Here is an 18,893-nt window from a genome sequence, read left to right as displayed (position 1 = left end):
CGTATATACTAATAAAATAAAATAGTTAAATGTCCTCTGACATCAAGAGAAGCCTTAAAATGGTTAAATTACAGTTCACCCTTGAACAATGTGGAGATTAGGGGCATTGACCCTCTGTGCAGTTGAAAACCTGCACATAAAGTTGTGTAACTTTTGACTCTGCTAAATTTAAACTGCTAATAACTTCCTCTTGACTGGAGGCCTTACTGATAACGTAAACAGTCGATGAACACATATTTTATATGTTCTATGTATCAGATACTGTATTCTTACAATAAGGTAAGCTAGAGAAAAGAAAATGTTATTAAAATCTTAAGAAAGAGAAAACACATTTACGTTATTGTAAAAAATCTGTGTGTAAGTGAACCCATGAAGTTCAAACCCATGTTGTTCAAGGATCAACTATAGTTTGGTTTACCCAAAAATGTTTTCTTGTGAAAATTCCTATAAACTATAATTTTTGGCTGAAGTTGGAAAATTAAAATACAATCTAGCTAAAATGAATACCATTAAAAAATTTAGGCCTCAGGTAAACATCAAAGTATTAGAAGTTATTTTATTTTTATTTTTTTAAGTTTATTTATTGTGAGAGAGTATGGAAGGGAAAGAGAGTGAGGGAGAGTGAGAGGATCCCAAGCAGGCTCCGCACTGTCTGCGTAGAGCCCAACTCAGGGCTTGAATTCACAAACTGTGGTGATCATAACCTGAGCTAAAATCAAGAGTTGGATGCTTAACTGAGCCATGTAGGCACCCCAGGAACTTATTTTAGAATACAGAATCGTTTATGTTATCTTGGGGTTTGTAGTCCATTTTAATTCTGAAATAAATTATTATCCTTTCTTGAATATCTCAAAAATACTGAATTAGGGGCGCCTGGGTGGCACAGTCGGTTAAGTGTCCGACTTCAGCCAGGTCACGATCTTGCGGTCCGGGAGTTCGAGCCCCGCATCAGGCTCGGGGCTGATGGCTCGGAGCCTGGAGCCTGTTTCCGATTCTGTGTCTCCCTCTCTCTCTGCCCCTCCCCTGTTCATGCTCTGTCTCTCTCTGTCCCAAAAATAAATAAAAAAACGTTGAAAAAAATATATTGAATTAAAAATCTATGTGGCAGAGAAGAAAATGAGGAAAACAAAGCATCTAGGATTAAATTCCTGCTTCACCATGTATCTGCTGTGAAATTTAGGATTAAGTGAAGTAATACAAGTAAATGGTTTTGAACAATATTTGATAGATAATAAAGTGCTCATTGAATGTTGACTGTTATATTTTATTTGTAGTCGTAGGAGCATCATTAATTTTACATGTAACCACAAAGAGCTCAGAAATATGCCAGATTATGACCCTTATTATTTGGGCTGTTGGGACACCATGTTCCAGTGAATATACGCTATTGAATTGGGGGCAAATATTAATGGGGTAATCACATTCACTTTCACTCTTTTGTAGTTATTTGTCCTGAGGACTGCAAATTCATCAGTTCATTTTGATAACCTAATTTGTCTTATACTTGAAAAGTTAAGATGCATGCGATAGCTAAACATACTCTGCAGAGAAGTCTTTAACAATGATTCTGATCATAACATGTGAACAATGGCTCTATTACCTGAAATGATAGGCACAGTTTAGATTCCTTTTTGCTGTTTATGAATCATGCCATTTGAAATGGGAAGATGAGATTTAATATCTCCTGAGCTTGCTTAATATATATATATATGTTATAAAAAACACATTTCATTTGTTTTTACTTATACAATATATATTAATAAAATGTAATTTAAAAGCCATTTGTAAATATAACATGTAAATTTGAGGTAGCATTATTGATGCTGTCTACTTTATATCCTTTGTAACTATCCAGTCCAACATTGATGCAAAAAACATTTTCAATTAAAGTTATTTGAGAGTTGCTTCCTCCAAAAGTATTGCTTAGTGACAGTGGATTTTATTTTCATGTATGTTGGGTAGTTTAGTTTTGTGTCATATGCTTTTCACTTTTTGTGAATTTCACTTTTGATTTACGAATATATTTCTTTTATTTGAAGGTGTCACAACATAATGAAAGTTGCTCAAGCCAAACTTGAAATGATAAAACCTGAAGAAGTAAACTTAGAGGAATATGAGGTAATGTGCCTTTTGAGAGGTTGAACTGTAGATTGAGGAATTTCGGTAGTTCACTGACCTTTCTTTCATTTCCTCACCACTGAGCACATTTCATTATTGGACAGTGTTGTACATGTGAGAGAACATGCATGAGTGCTCATATCGTGCTTGTGGTAATTTTTGTACACAAAATTCTTTGTGTTAACTTTGACTTTAAAATTAATACTGTTTTTTTTTTAGTTTACCAATTCAAACACCCAGTATTTCTTTAGACTTTTAAACTTAACTTTATACATTGCCTTTTTAAATTTACAAATCTAGTAAGTTTTTAAATTAATTTACTTTTGAGAGAGAGAGTGTGTGTGTATATGAGTATGAGTAGGGGAGGAGCAGAAAGAGAGAGAGAGAGAAAGAGAAAATACCAATCAGGCTCATAAGGGCTCGATCTCACGAGCCATGATATCATGACCTGAGCTGAAATCAAGAGTAGGACGCTTAACTGACAGAGCCACCCAGGCACCCCTATCTAGTAAATTTTAAGTTGATTTCACGAGTGCCTTTGATTAATTTTGGTCACATTTACAAACTTAATGACTTCATGTTCTCTTAAACAATTATTGTGATTCACCACATTAACATATAGGAGGAAGGATATAGAAAAATAATCATTTTTGAAAAAAATCCTGAGCTAACCTGAAATACAACTATGATAATCTACTAAAGAGTGTCTCAAAAAAAAACAACAAAACTGCATAGCAAAAATCATATGGGACTATGGACATTGAAAGCTTTCCTTTTGTGATCAGGAAAAAGACAGGGATGTCTGCAACCACTACTGCTATTCAGAATTGTACTAGAAATTCACGTGGGCAGCAAGGCAACAAACATAAGCAAAAAGTAAAAGATTTGGAAAGAAGAAACAAAGTTATCATTATTTGCAGATTTTACACCTAGGAAATAAAAAATCTACAGATAAATTTATTAGAACTAATAAAACAGTTTTCCAACAGGCAGAACTTATGTCACATACCAATTTCATTCTTTTATCCCAGCAACAGATAATCGGAAAATGAAATTTTAAGAAAATGACACCATTTACAATAGCATCCAGAACTATAGAGTAACTAGAAGTAAATTTAACAAGAGATGTGCATGACTTTAGGAGGCATTAAAGAAGACCTAAATAAATGGATATACATACTATGGAAAACTTAGTATTGTAAAGATGTCATTTTTTCCCCAGAGTAGTTTATTGATTCATTGCAGTCCCTGTCAAACTTTTAGCAGATTGTTTGATGGAGCTTGATAAGCTGATTCAAAATTTTTATGAAATGTGGACATCTCAGTCTAGCCCAGACATTCTTGAAGAATGTAGGATGGCTCATTCTACTAGAAATCAAGAGGTAGCATTCTTAACCGTTATGCTTTATAATAGTAGTAGCATAAGGGTAGGTAACTTACAACAAGATACCAGAAGAGAAAATCTAAGAACATGCACATAATATATGCCAGAGATGACAAACAAGTGGGTTGGTTACTCACTCTACCCTGTCCCCAAGATTCAAGTTACATGAAACTTGATTTTTAATTATGATTTGCCTCTGCACTCCATCCCCAGGGTTGCAACATTAGATTCACTTTAACATATTTTTGTTCTGAAAACTTCTCATATTTCTAACTGCAGAGCCATTAAATCTTACAGGTATTTATAGGACATGGTTTTAGATTCTGTGTATCCCATATATCTTTATCCTGCTCTGAGTCATGAGTCAGCCAGCCTTGGCCCACAGACCAAATCCAGCCTACCACCAGCTTTTATAAATACAGTTTTATTGGAACACAACTACAACTATTTGTTTATGTATTATACACGAGTGTTTTTACACTACAATCACAGAGTTGAATAGTGACAACAGAGACTACATGGCCTGCAAAGCCTAAAACACTTACCGTCTAGGTCTTTAACAGAAGAAATTTACTCACAACTCCTCAGACAGTTCTAATGACAGTAGAGTGGCAATTTAAATACTTTCCCAGAAAAGCTAACTTCACACTTGTAGGACAAATTTTATCTTTATGTGTTATTAAGGCCGACTAATACTGTAAGATTATGCTTCAAAAAATTAAAATTAAAAATTAATTTATATTCAAGGAGAGTATAGTTGGTCAACTGGTCTATATGTTTCTTACTTTCATTTGCTTATGTAATATGTATATAAGAGCTTTTATATATATATATATATATGTATATAAGAGCTTATATGTATATAAGATACTTTTATTATCAGTATCTTAGTTTAAATCCTATATTGAATTTGGTTATGGTTTTCCTTGAAAAAATTTTTTTAAATAACTTAAAGAAAAATCCTGATTTGTTGTCTTGAGTTAGAGGGTGTCAGTTCTGAATTGTTTAGTCCTATTATATGCCCAGTAATTGGTTTTTTTGGAGGAAGAGACAACTGAAATGTGACATGCTTGTATATTTTTCACCATACCTCAGATGAATAAACTACTCAGCTACCACATTTAAAATAAAATGTAACCTAAATTTGGCAAAAATAAAAGGTTAAATAAATGCATTATACTGTTTTTCTTTTAGTTTCTTAATATTCTTCATCAAATAATAGTCTTCAGTGTTGATTCTGTTAGAGTAGTAACTTCATTTACCTCCTACATCCGATTGTGATGTACATCTGTAATAATATCTTAATAATAATATGCCTTTAGACAGAACAGTTTTTGAAAGAGAGAAAACCTGGTTGATTATCTTGCCTTTGCATTTCTGTTATCTTTTAGTGAATCATTGTTATTTCATTTTTCATTAATGTCTAGTAATTTTTACATTTATTATATTAATAAAGTGGTCTTGTGTATCAGAAACTAAAGTTTTGATTTAGGTCTTATCTTAAGTTTGGTTTCTTTGCTTCTATTACTTTGAATAGTTGTCAGAATAACACATTGCTTTATGAACAGTTTTCATTGTAGTTTTAATATCTTACTTTGTATATTTTTAATATTTTCTTTCACCTACAGGAGTGGCATCAGGATTATAGGAAGTTCAGGGAAACAACCATGTATCTCATAATTGGGCTAGAAAATTTTCAAAGAGAAAGGTAAGGCAGAATGGTCAAATATGAAAAGCTTAATTTTTGCATTTAATTCTATTCAGATATGACCTCATCTTTAGAAAAGGTTTTATTCACTGTATGTATTTTTAATAAACTTTTAATTTTAGAAGTTTTATCTTTATAGAGAAATTGTATAGTTGGTACTGGAAGTTTCCATATACCCCACATACTTTCCATTTTCAATTAAATCTATAAGGTTGGCATTAGTGTCTTTGTTTTTATTAGCTCTCACATTCTACAATTGAAGTTTAGGATGGAATAGGATTAGATTAAAGCCTAGAAGTTTGCTGGCGACCAAACAAGCTGGAAGCCCAACACACAGAATTCTTTGTATACCATAATATCTGCCTTTAGTCTCCAGCCTTTTTCATATTCTTTCTGAGTCTAATCTTGACTTCAAAGCAGAGACAGTGTTTCCAATATGTCTCTTTGTCCAAAGTTTCATTACTATAAAAACTATAGCTATAGAAAATTGATCAGCTGTCTTCTAAGTATTATGACTAGAAACACATTTTAGATCATTTTTCATTTAAGGTACAGATGGTTTTAAAGGAGTTTCTACTTCTTAAACTATAATATTATTATTTTTTATTTTAATTGTTATTAAGAACAAAGGATAAATATTGATTTATTTACTTATACACTGATTTGCATTTACTTATTCACATATTTCTTAACTCATATCCTTTAATATTAATGTACTTGACTAGTGATTTTTTTAGAACAACTATATATATATATATATATATATTTAAACATGGTAATTTATTTTATGTGATTGTTTAAATACATTGCTTAAAAATGTTCAAAAGGCATTGTAAAAAACATATTTAAAAAATAGATATTTCTAACTTATTGGTGAATCACTGAAAGTAAGCAAGTTGCCACACATTTTTAAACCATTCCTGAAACTATTACCTTACATCGTTTTTAAATTACAAAACACGGATATTCACTGTGTAATATAACACACTGCTTAGTAGTAAGGTTAGTTTCCTTCTAATGTATACTTACAGGGATTATTAATTTGTAGGGTCCAGCAAAGTTATTTAAACTGAGCTGATAGAAACTTAAAAACTAGAACGGTAAAAGGAGTTGAAATCGAGCACTATTCACCTATGTTAGTTTGTCTAGAAAGCATTTGTAAAATGTCTTAATCTAACCTGTATTAAAATTTCTATTTCAACTCCAATATATAAACATAAGTTATATTTTTAAATCAGTAGAGGTTATGTTTAGCATAAAATAAACCACAAGTTGTCCCCCAGATTTCTTAAGCATGTTTGTGTCGGGCCTACAATACATTAGATAAATGAGACAAATGAGTTTTCTTGCTTTGTTTTTGAGAAAAGGGGGTAGAGGGAATGGAATCCACATAACTTTATTTCATTTAATAATTGTGTATCTAAAATTAATTTACAACTGTAGACTTTCGAGTAGAACAAGTATACTGAGAAACAGTAGGCATTATTTGTAGATTTTTTTTTACTTCCAATCTCATAACGAAGTCTAAAGTCAATAGGTAAAAAATTATTAAAAAGTTAAATTGTAATCACTAATTACACCCAAATTAACCTTGAAAAGGCAGCATTAAGAGTAGCTAAAAAATGGAAATTAGTTAACAAAGGAAATAAAGGGCAACAAATACAAAGAAGAAATTGTCAAAGACAGAATACTCTAATGAACTTAAAATTTAAACGAATAATAGACTTGATCTAATCAATAACGTGAAACATTTTTTTCAAGCCTCAGTCTGGTAATAATACGGTTTGATAGTCTCAAGGAAGTGAAAAATTAATACTCAGGAAACACTATATGAAAATAACCAACTATCAAATTTAATGCTCAAATGCAATTACTGTATTTCAAAAAATATTAAAAACTAGCTAGTCATTTATTTTGAATCTTTTTACAGTAGCAAAAGTTCCTCTGAAATTTAAGATATTTGAAAACAAATAATTGAACTCTGGGACAAAAATCTTCTTTGTATCACCTATGAACTTCCTACTTGAAAATCTAAGTATACTGTTACTGAAAAACATAAAGACAACAAAAGTCTCTGTTTTGAGACCACGCTAGAATCATTTATCCAAATGACAAAGCTCTTAATTTAAAAGAAAGTGCTATATTTTCAATACTCTGTAATAATGTATTCAATTAAAAGGGTTATTGAATTCCTTCTTTTCTTTCTTTCTTTTCTTTCCTGGTTTTATATAATGTACAGGAAACTCTCACTGCGATATTGATGCAATTTTGTTTTTAAATGACAGCACAGACTGTTACTTCTAGAGCTGTGCTGTCTATCCAGCCTGGTTGCTACCAGACACATGAGACAGTTTAAATTTAATTAATTTTCCAACTAAAAATTCAGCGTCTAAGTCATACTAGCCACATTTTGAATGTTCAGTAGCCAGCCACTTGCGGCTAGTGGCTACCCTGTCCGCCAGCAGAGACACGACACTGCTGTCTTTGTGGAAAATGCTGGTGGCCTTGCTGCCCTGTTTGGTGGACAGTGAGCACTGCCATCACTTTTACACTTAGCAAAGTTTAAAAGTTGCACAGAATTAAAAAGCACTGTTGATACTTGGACACAAGTCATCCTGTAATTTATAAGGTAATTCAGTTTGGTCACTGAAATAGAGAACTATTTTGATAAGTAGCTCCATTTTATGAGTTATTTTATTTCGGCCACAGTTATATTTCTTTAATAGGAATATTCAAGTTCACTTTAAGAGAGCTGAGATTGGTATTTCTAAGATAAATAGTAATGTGATCTTATAAGTGGACAGAGTAAGATCAAGAAGGCATTTCCATTTTATAGATAAACTAGGCTCCACAGTAATTGCATCCACAGATGCAGTAACTTTTTCAAGGCCACACGATTAACTAGGGAGAAAAAAATTGAAATAGAGATCTGTATTCTTATAAAATTTAATGAAATCAGGTGAGTATTCTTTGGTAAGAATTAAAAAGAAGAAGCTGTCGCTGTTTTGCTCTCTGCATTAACTTCTTATATTAGCTTCTCTTGGTATGTTCAAAGTATGTTCAAATTTCATAATTTGCTTATTCTCAAATATATGCTTATTCTCAAATACATGCTTATTCAGAAAGTGAATATTCTGGTGTAGCAAATGTTTATTAAATTGGAAAGGTCAACTAGAAAATTAGTTAATGGTGAAAAATAGTATTTATGGAATATTACAAGAAGAAATGTTAATTTTACACTTTAAATATAGTAGTTACCACAGCTAGTCGGTTAGAAAATATTGTCAAAAGGTTCTGTCCAACTTTTTTTTTTTAAATAAAAACACAAAACTTGAAAACCTTGAATGAATACTGATTGATAGGCCATTGTCAAGTCTGTGAATAGTGAAGTGAAATCATGTTTTTAGGAACCACAATTTTATAATAATACAAGTGAGGATCAAAAGAGTCTACAGGGTACATGGTCTTATTTTACTTTGAAATAAGAATGTGGTACCTGGACTGCTGAGTCTTACTGTGATTTATTTGAAGATATGTTTGTAAGCACTTTAAAGGTTGATAAAATATGGAAATTGTGTGCTTCAGTAGAAAATTGGAACAGGGCCACAGTTTCAGAGCTATTCTTAGAGAGGTGACTCAGGTCTTGAAGGCCAGATATGAATGTCATTCACTGAGACTTTTTAATAGGAAACTTAATAGCTATAAAAGAGAAGGCAGATGTGCCAGCAGACTAATTTAGTGGTGTAAATCAGTATTTAATGTTATTATCACTCCCTTCTTTTCTTCTTTCATAAATAAAACAAAAAACCTTTACCTGAGGTTATGTTTATATTTTTTCAAAATAAAATCCCATATTCTTAAGTTTTCTCAAAAACAAGTTCCTGGGAGAAGCCTTTTCAAAAAAGTGTATGAAATAACTTATTTTTTATGAAATAGCTTCAGGTGTGTCATATGAGACGCCATTAATGTGTACATTAGTTTCCAATTCTACATTTATATTCAAAGTACAGAATTGATTTATATTTAAGCACATGAAATTAAATAATAAAAACTTAATGTAACCTAGAGTTTTAAAAGTGTTTGTTTATAATATTTCGCCTTTTAGAATGTTACATTTTTCTGAATTAATCTATAAGAAGGTATGTTGTAACTGGAAAAACTGGCACAAAGGAGACATCTTAGTATCATTCATATTTCAGTTATACAAATATATAGCTATATTTATTTCTTACCCCATATTGTGAGAGGATAACTGTTTTAGAGGTAAATAGAATCCTCAAACATTTTTACCCTCCTCCCTTTCTAAAACCTAGTTTGAACTTCGTAACATATAGACTTATGTTAATGTAACATTATTAATATTACTTGTTAAACTTTTTATAAAAGACCGACCGGCCAGCTGTTATGTTCCTACACTCTTCTTTGTGTGTGTATTCCACCAGAATGTCCAGCTGTAGAAGCATTTTTTTTTTTCCATTTCTACTTCCCCATTTCCTTTGGATATTCTCCCCTCTACCAATTATATTATTCTCCATGATGAGAACCATGGGTGCACACGGAAAAATACCTGAATAGTCACTGAATGAAACACACGATGTTTGTGATAAAGAAACAAAGTAATCTGACCCTTTCTTCAAACAAAAATGACATTATGTTGTTAAAAAAAGTAGATTCTTGACTTCCCTATCAGTCTAAATGGAAGACATCAGGGAATCAGGAGAGAGGAACTACCTGAATTCAATAATTACGGGCTTTTTCCTCCCAGTCTTTTCTTAATTCCTAGCTCCATTAAAAAAATTTTTTTTCAATGTTTATTTTTAAGAGAGAAAGAGAGAGTACGAGTAGGGGAGGGGCAGAGAGATGGACACACAGAATCTGAAGCAGGCTCCAGGCTCTGAGCTGTCAGCACAGAACCCGATGCAGGGCTCGAACTCAGGAACTGTGAAATCATGACCTGAGCCGAAGTCAGATGCTTAACTGACTGAGTCACCCAGGTGCCTCTAGCCTAGCTCCATTTTTTTGTTTTTGTTTTTTTCCTTTATGACATAACTATCTCCTGGTCTCAGATGTGGCTGTTGGTAAAACAGCTTTTAGATGATACATTTATTGTAAGGTTCTGGATAATCAAAATTTAAATGTATACTTAAGTATTTTATAATTGTAGTTGACTTTTTTTTTTTACAAAGATGAAATAATGCCTTATGTTTCTTTTAATTTTTAAGTTATATAGATTCCTTGCTGTTCCTTATCTGCGCTTATCAGAATAACAAAGAACTCTTGTCCAAAGGCCGATACAGAGGACATGATGAAGAATTGATATCACATTATAGAAGAGAGTGTTTACTAGTAAGTTGAATGTACTTAGGAGGTCATGTTTACGTTATTGTTTTGTCTTACACTGAACAGATTTTCCAGACTCCTATAGAAGTGATTGACTATAAACTCTGATGAGGAAAGTATCATGATGATGACATCATCATGATGTAATCTGGGTATAATCACTTAAGATGCAGGAATGCACTCAATTCTTTAATATCTTTTCTCTTTATTGGTCCTAAATATTGCAGGTGGTACCAGAAATGTTCTTAATATAGGATCAAAATAATTAATTTTATATTTTGGTTTCTTCATTATTCTACTATTCCCTTTTTTGATGAGAGAAGGGGGGGGACTGCACAGGCCTTGAGCAATTATTATTCCAGAAAAATAATAGATTTTTCTGAGTTTTTTAAAATGCAGTAGTAGATTTGGTGTACATAGTGTTAAATGATTCATTGTAATATAGTATCCTTTTTTTCCCACCTAGTCATTGATAGTTTTTTTTCCTCAAATATTTTCACTATGTGCAGAAATATTACTGTTGTTATATAAACTTTAAAAAAGTCTTTTTAGCAGTTTTGTAGCACCAAACTAGTTTCTAAAGGTCTGGAGTACTTTGTTAATATTTCTCAAGTCAGCTAACCTTGATGTATAAGATCACAAATTCCATCTTTATACATTTTTCTGATTAAATTTAATTCTTTTTTTTTTAATTTTTTTTAACATTTATTTATTTTTGAGACAGAGACAGAGCATGAACAGGGGAGGGTCAGAGAGAGAGAGGGAGACACAGAATCTGAAACAGGCTCCAGGCTCTGAGCTGTCAGCACAGAGCCTGACACGGGGCTTGAACTCACGAACCACGAGATCATGACCTGAGCCAAAGTCGGACGCTTAACCGACTGAGCCACCCAGGCGCCCCTAAATTTAATTCTTAGTTAACTATTAACATCATTCTGTTATATACTGTGAACACCTAAGCTGCAATTTTTTTTTCCTGTACAAGGAGAAATATATATGTACATATACACACAAAGATATTCAAGGGTATATGATTTTTCAACCTATATAAGTTACATGATTTAAGTATACTTTAAAAAACTTTAAGTGGTATGCTGATAAAATGTTTTCTTGCAGTAGAACTACATAAGCTACTTGTAATCTTAATAATGTCTTTAGAATTTTCAAATGAGAATATTAGATGACGATGATCTTACTATTTTTCTCTCAGCTGCTTTTATTGCATTTGAGTATATTTTAGAATTTGAATTGTTAGTGATTAGCATCCATTGAGGATAGTTCTTAATTTGGCCAGTTTCAAAGGTTTTTAATCATTCCCCAAGAAGGAAGACCTGAATTGTGTATATTTTAGATTTAAAAAATGCAGAATTGTATATATTTATATATTTAATGAACTAAAGCAATTTTTAATGTAAAAATTGAAGGCTTGGGATATGGCAATATTTTGGTAAAGCTATTTTAAATATAAATATAGCCAAAACGTGATGGTTATTTTAAAACATGAAAAAAATGGTAGAATGTTTCACCCCATATTATGATACTAAACCATTCGCACCTAGTTTGGTGTTTCATAGGGATTTAAATGACACTGCATGAGGGTTATTTTAGTGTTCCTTTCAGGGTTTTTCATACTGAGTATTTGCTGAGTGTCATGTTTGAGGGATACAGAGACAGTTAAGACCTGTTTATTTGCCATCCCCCAAGAACTCAGTCTGTACCATAAATGATTTTTATATTCCAGATTAAGTGTCTTTATGAGAAATATGCAAAATAATATGCTTGTAGTTGTCAAGGAGAACCTTAAGGGATAAGTTGAACACTGATCTGGATCTTGATAGACAAATAGGATTTTTATGCCTTGTAGAGAAGGCAGAAAAATGTTCCAGCCAAAGGGACACTATATGAAAAGACCTGGAAAGTATACAACAGAAAATGAAGATAGATCCACTGGTGCTAGATTCTGAGGAGCAGGGTTAGGTGCAAGTGATGAAGCTAACAATACTTGTTGATGTCAGCCTATGTTGAAGCTTATGCAGCATTCTCATGTGCCTTTGTAAGTTTGAGTAGGTTTGGCTTGGTCACATTTGTTGTCAGAAAATAAATCTGGCTGTAAGTAGTATACTAGATGGTGGACTGGAAAGGAGTAGAGATGGAAGTCTTCCCTAGAGAGGGAAGAAGGAGAGAGCCTCAACTAAGACAGAAGTGCAGTGGGTATGAAGAAGAGGGCATAAAAGATGGTGGAAGAAGTGAAATCAAGGGACCTGGTAACTATTAGATGAGTAGAAAGAAGGAAATAGGGTTGTCAAAACTGCTTGACTTTACAGTTTTGTGTTTGGCTTTGGGGAATCTAAGATGACGAATAAGTTTGGCTTTGGGTGTACTATGTTTAGATTGTTTTCAGATAACATTAATTTCATAATGGTAGTAACTATTATAAGTTTGAATGCATATTGCAAAAATTATGCTAGATACTTAAAGGCTTCTCTTGTTTAATCCTCTCAACCACTGTCTAAAAAAGGTGATATTTCATTTTACATATGAAGAAACTGAAGCTAAGAGATTGCTTATTTACTCAAGCCACTGCTTAGTGGCTGAGTTAGACTACTAACATAAGCCTCTCTACAAAATCAAGATATAAATTACACAAGAATGATAAAATATAAACATGAGAAATAATATTTTTATTTTGTAATTCAGCTTAACTATGAATATTTCAAAATCATATCTATCATGCTCTAAATGTTAAGATTTCACCTAAACCCTTAAATACTATAACTTGTACTATACCTATAATACCTTACCTGTTTCTTAGGTCTATATTTCTTACCTCATGAATTTCTGTCTTCTGCTATCAAGGGTCAGCACAACTGGCCTGTGCTCTAGCCTGTCACTTGTTTTTGTAAATAAAGTTTTATTGAAACATAGTCATACCTTCTCATTTGCATATTATATATGGCTGTCTTTGTGTAACAATGGCAGAATTTAGTAGTTACAACAGAAAGTGTATCGCTGTCAGAGCCTAAAATATTTCCCATCTTCTCCTTTACAGAAGTTTGCTAATCTCTGTACCAAATTGTAAACTCTGTGAGAATTTTCTGTATTAATCAGTTGGGTTCCCCTGAATCTAGAATAGTCTCTGGCATATCTCATGTACTCAGTAAGAATTTTTTGAAGGAATAATGAACTAATTGATTACCTTTAAATTTTAGATTCAAGAAATATAACAGTATTTATTCAATTGGCATTTATGGAGAAGATGATAAAGTGTTTTTCAAAGATAATATGGCGTCTGAATTTTTTTTTTTTTAAATTACTTTGATGGCACACCAAATTTTAGAATTGGGGAAATTTCACCTCTGGAGAATTAAAATATGGCCCCTGTAGTGATAATCAGAAAATTATAAGCTGAACATGAACTTTAAAAACATGACAACAGTATTTTCCCCACTTCTTTTTGTTCTTGTTTCTGTTATTCTCGTATGCACAGCTTTTTCTAAGAGACTTCACGCTAGAACAGATAGAGATTGTTTTTCTTGATTGCCATTTGTTCTAATACTGTTTGTGAACATACTTTTTCTGTTGTCTTCAGTATTAACACAGGATTTTTATTTAGTTAAAAACAAAACTTTTTCTTTTTCTCAATGCATTAAGAAATTAAATGAGCAAGCTGCAGAACTATTTGAATCTGGAGAGGATCGAGAAGTAAACAATGGTTTGATTATTATGAATGAGTTTATTGTCCCATTTTTGCCCTTGTTATTGGTGGATGAAATGGAAGAGAAAGATATTCTTGCTGTGGAAGACATGAGAAATCGATGGTGTTCCTATCTTGGACAAGAAATGGAATGTAAGTTTAAACAATGCTAGTGGACACTTCAGCTGGGATTAACAGTAGTTGGAATTAGATGTTATTTATTCTTGTCATTTTTTATATTATTTTTACATTCATGTAAAAATATTATAGTACATTATAGTATTTTTACATTCATGTCATTCCCTTTTTTTTCTATTTACAAACCAAGTGCACACTGCCTTGCCATTTATATTTTACCTCTTTCCCCCAAATGGTAATACATATTTTGAAATGAAACATTAGTTGAGCACACTCTAAGTTAATAAATTATGTTGAAGATGATGATTTCTTTCCCTCTCTGTCTTTAGCTATATCTAATTGTTTGTATTTACAGCAAACCTCCAAGAGAAGCTGACGGATTTTCTGCCAAAACTGCTTGATTGTTCTACTGAGATTAAAGGTTTCCATGAACCACCGAAGTTACCGTCATATTCCACACATGAACTCTGCGAGCGGTTTGCCCGAATCATGTTATCCCTCAGTCGAACTCCTGCTGATGGAAGATAAACTGCACACACTTTCCCTGAACACACTGTATAAACTTTTTTTAGTTCTTAACCCTTGCCTTCCTGTCACAGGGTTTGCTTGTTGCTGCTATAGTTTTTAACTTTTTTTTATTTTAATAACTGCAGAAGACAGACCATAGAGACTTTAGCCAGACTGCAAACAATAAAGCTGAGAATCGCATGGCGCTCAGACTTTGTTTTAACCAGAACTGATGTACAATTACAAATCTGATTGGTTTCATTATGGCAAAGCCATGCTTTTGCCACCTTTCTGTTACAGTATTACTTTGCTTTTATCTTTTCTTTATCTACAGCTTTCCATTCAGTCTGGATCCTTCCATGACTACAACCATTTAAGTGTTCAGCACTGTGTACGATACATAATACTTGGTAGCTTGTAAATGAAATTAAAGAATAAAGTTTTATTTATGGCTACCTATGTGTTTGTAAGCAGGTATATTGTATATTAGTGTATCATTTTAATTATATAAAAATGAATTTTGTCTGGGGATTGTTTAAGATTAGGTGGATAGATGAATAGATTAATACAAACTTTTAATTTGTCTCTGTAGCACATTGGAAGTTTACTAAGTATTGACACTTAAATATATCTATATTTTTGACTAAGTTGTTAAAACTTAGTATGGCACCTAAACCTGTTTTGAATTCACATCAGGTTTTCACTGAAGTGAACGGCTGATACTTACTTAAGTCAACCACACTGAAACTTTTAACTTTCCCTTAGATTAACCTTTTATTTTTTTATGTATTTACAAATAATATAGCAAGGTGATTATTTCAAGAGATACCAGAAAAAAAGTACTTGAATAAGGGCTATTTAAATAGTGAAACTTATAAGAAATCTGTATATGTGTATACACACACACACACACACACACACACACACACACACACACACACATTCTTCATAATGGAGGACAATGTTTTGCATTATATAATCATTCTATTTTTGTAACTTGTATACCACTTTAATTGAAAATGTTCTCTACTAATCAATGCTGTGAAATGAAGTTGATATTGTTGAACTAGAAGTTATGAGTATCTTACCTGCTTTTATTTTCCTCCTTTTCAAAAAGAAAAAGCTGTAGAACATTTTGTAGATGGAACTGCTGTTTAAGATTAATGAAGTAATATTGTGAATGGAAATTGATGCTTTAAAGGTAATCATGTTACCAATAACCTATTTTTGAATTTATAAAAATTTCTTTATAAACGATACTTTGTTAGCATAGTAAAATATATCATTATACTATGTGTATGTTTGTTATACCGTCGCCAAAACTAGAACTCTTTATAAGTGCCTCTGATAAAAGATCCCAGATAGAGGAAGAAGCAAATATTAAGTTACTGTATAATGTTCCTTATCAAGATATCAATGCACTACTAAGGTATTAATGACAAGGAATTGATACCATTTCTGTTTTAAGGTTAGATTTTGCCTGTTGTAGCTATCAAAACGTGTTTTGGTTTAGATTTTAAATTCTCCACTGAGCAGAATTGGTATTCTACATTAGTTTTCAAGTCCTGTCCAAAGTTTAAAAACTCCGTATGTATCATCAAAGCATTTGTAAACTGTCTTCAGTATTTTATAATATTCTTCCATATGGTAAAATTGTTTGTGTTTATGTGTATAATTGACCACTGAGACACAAAGTGCTCAAACACCATACGGAAATTACTCCCTTCACAAGGCACATCCAGGGAATCATATGTGGCTCTTGTGCTGAAGGTAAGTATTATTTTTGTATTTACTTTCTACTTAAAAGCCAGTTTATTCATTCTTGGTAGTGAATCTGAAGTGCTCTTTTAAAAATGACCTTTTTCAAGACCTGGGGAAACAACTTGTTTTTATATCAATAAGTTTCAGTCTAGTCTAATCTAGAACCACGGCACTAAATAAAACTATCAGTAACATTTTATGCACCTTCAGTTGATGCTGTTTAATTTCCATTTACTTATAACCCCTTGTTTGTTAGAAGCTTGTGAGTATTTCCTGCACTTGCAATTTCAAGGAAGTAACTAAAGATTTCATTTTCTTAGTTTTATATTAATTGAGACTAAGGTGGACTTTTTCCTCCTATACCTAATTCTCCAGAGTTCAGTGTCTTTGTCTTCCCCCAAAAGTGTAGTCACACAGGTGCTTGGAGGCAGTGAGTAGGGATCCCCTGTGTAATCATTTTTTTTAATTTTTTTTACATCATTAACAAGATCAAATATCATTTGTTATACCCATGATAACTTCATCCAGAGTATGTAAATTAGTCTCAGGGCTGCCATAATAAAGCAGTACAAACTTGGTGGGTAGTTTATAAAACAAATCTATTTTCTCACTGTTCTGGAGTCTAGAAATGTAAGATCAATGTGTAGGCACATTTAGTTTCTCTAGAGGCTTCTCTCTTTGGCTTACAGACAGCCTTCTTGCTGTGTCCTTACGTGGCTTTTGCTCTATGCACATACACATCTTTGGTGTCTCTTCCTCTTATAAGGACACCAGTCCTACTGGATGAGGGTGCCATCCTTACAACCTCATCGACCTCATTCAGTCTTCTTTAAAAGTCTTATTTCCAAATACAGTTGCATTGAGGGTAGCGGCTCCAACATATGATTTTGGAGGTTGGTGACACGATTCAGTCCACAGAATATGATGGCCCAGTTTATATATACCTCCTTTCCAGACGCAGAAGTATGATTGTTAGCCTCTTCCCTTTAACCTCAAGATTATGATGCAAATATCTATGGCTCTGCTCTTAGATCTACTTACTGTTTTCTTTTACTTTCACCATATCCTAAAAACTATTTTGAAGTTATAAGAAACCAAGTTAAGAATTGCTCACAATGCATTCATCTATTCAGTTCAGTGTATTTTCATTGAACAAATCTTTGTTGAAAGAATGCAATACTCCATGTTGATTTGCCCTTTATTATGTGGGGTTTTATTCATCATTTTCACCTAAATTTATACCATGGATCTGGTTTCTGTTTTGCTAGTGTTTTATTCTTACCTACTCGACTTCCCTTTTCCATCCCCCATTCCACCCCCAGCCTGGAAGTTAACTACTGTCAGCCATTGTGGCCACATATTTTTCCATGTTTGGACAGTGTTATGCAGTATATACACATAAGTGTGGAGTTTTTGAGGGGAGCAGAAAGAGAGAAGGTCATCTATTATATAGGCCTTTTTCCTCCCCACTCCTGTATTTCTGGCCTCCAGTTCCTTCTTTTTCTAGTGGGCTTTTTAGAAATGGCAATAATAAAATAATAAATAATGTGACCCTAATAATAAAAGTATTTGAGTCCTGATTGAGGGAACTGTATACAGAGTTGAATACATACATGTATATACATCGGAATTTCAAATACCCTGTTCATTCTATATACGGTTTTTCCCAATGGCTGTTTCAAACCACTACCATTCTCAACCTCCTATTCAATGCCAGCTCCAGTAAAACAGGATGATTTTTCCTTTGCCTTACCAAGAAAATGGGGCTATTGGGTATGATACCCTTCAACTTTTAACCTCTGTAACTGTACATTTACACTTAATTATTATTAGGTAACCAAGATGTAATAAGGAAATGGATATTGATAACCCAGTGTTATGAGAAAAATATAAAATACAAAAAATATATAAAATGTAAAATGAATTTATATGGTTGAAAGTACATCATGGGGGGGGCATATTTGCTCTTCTGTAGAATTAAAAAAAGCTCACTCTTGGCCTTACAGCAGCCCACAGCCTGCACAGTTTTTCCTTTATCAAATGGTTCTTACTTTTTCAGTAATTCAGAGCGAGTCTAGTATTCTTAATCCTGATTGTGCATCAGAAGCATATGAGAAGTGTTCTTTTAAAAAGGTTTCTAGAGGCGCCTGGGTGGCTCAGTCGGTTGCGTGTCTGACTTCAGCTTGGGTCATGATCTCACAGTTGGTGGGTTCGAACCCCACGTCAGGCTCTGTGCTGATAGC

General features: G+C 32.8%; 1 protein-coding gene across 5 annotated transcripts in view; it reads left to right on the top strand.

Moving 5' to 3' along the window:
• USP25 (ubiquitin specific peptidase 25) overlaps positions 1-16,179 on the top strand; it is a 151,514-nt gene extending 135,335 nt beyond the window's left edge. For all 5 annotated transcript variants that reach the window (XM_023238853.2, XM_023238852.2, XM_023238855.2 and 2 more), the window contains 5 exons: positions 2,040-2,118; positions 5,131-5,210; positions 10,433-10,556; positions 14,202-14,397; positions 14,738-16,179. In XM_023238853.2, coding sequence (XP_023094621.1) covers positions 2,040-2,118; positions 5,131-5,210; positions 10,433-10,556; positions 14,202-14,397; positions 14,738-14,910 — 652 coding nt within the window. In that variant the 3' untranslated portion in view covers positions 14,911-16,179. The remainder of the gene's footprint in view (positions 1-2,039; positions 2,119-5,130; positions 5,211-10,432; positions 10,557-14,201; positions 14,398-14,737) is intronic.
• The last annotated feature ends 2,714 nt before the right edge of the window (positions 16,180-18,893 follow it).

The sequence above is a fragment of the Felis catus genome, chromosome C2 (genome assembly GCF_018350175.1).
Source record: "Felis catus isolate Fca126 chromosome C2, F.catus_Fca126_mat1.0, whole genome shotgun sequence".
In the NCBI taxonomy this organism is placed as follows: domain Eukaryota; kingdom Metazoa; phylum Chordata; class Mammalia; order Carnivora; family Felidae; genus Felis; species Felis catus.
Note: the sequence above shows the minus strand (reverse complement) of the source record. Positions and strands in the feature narration are given on the sequence as shown.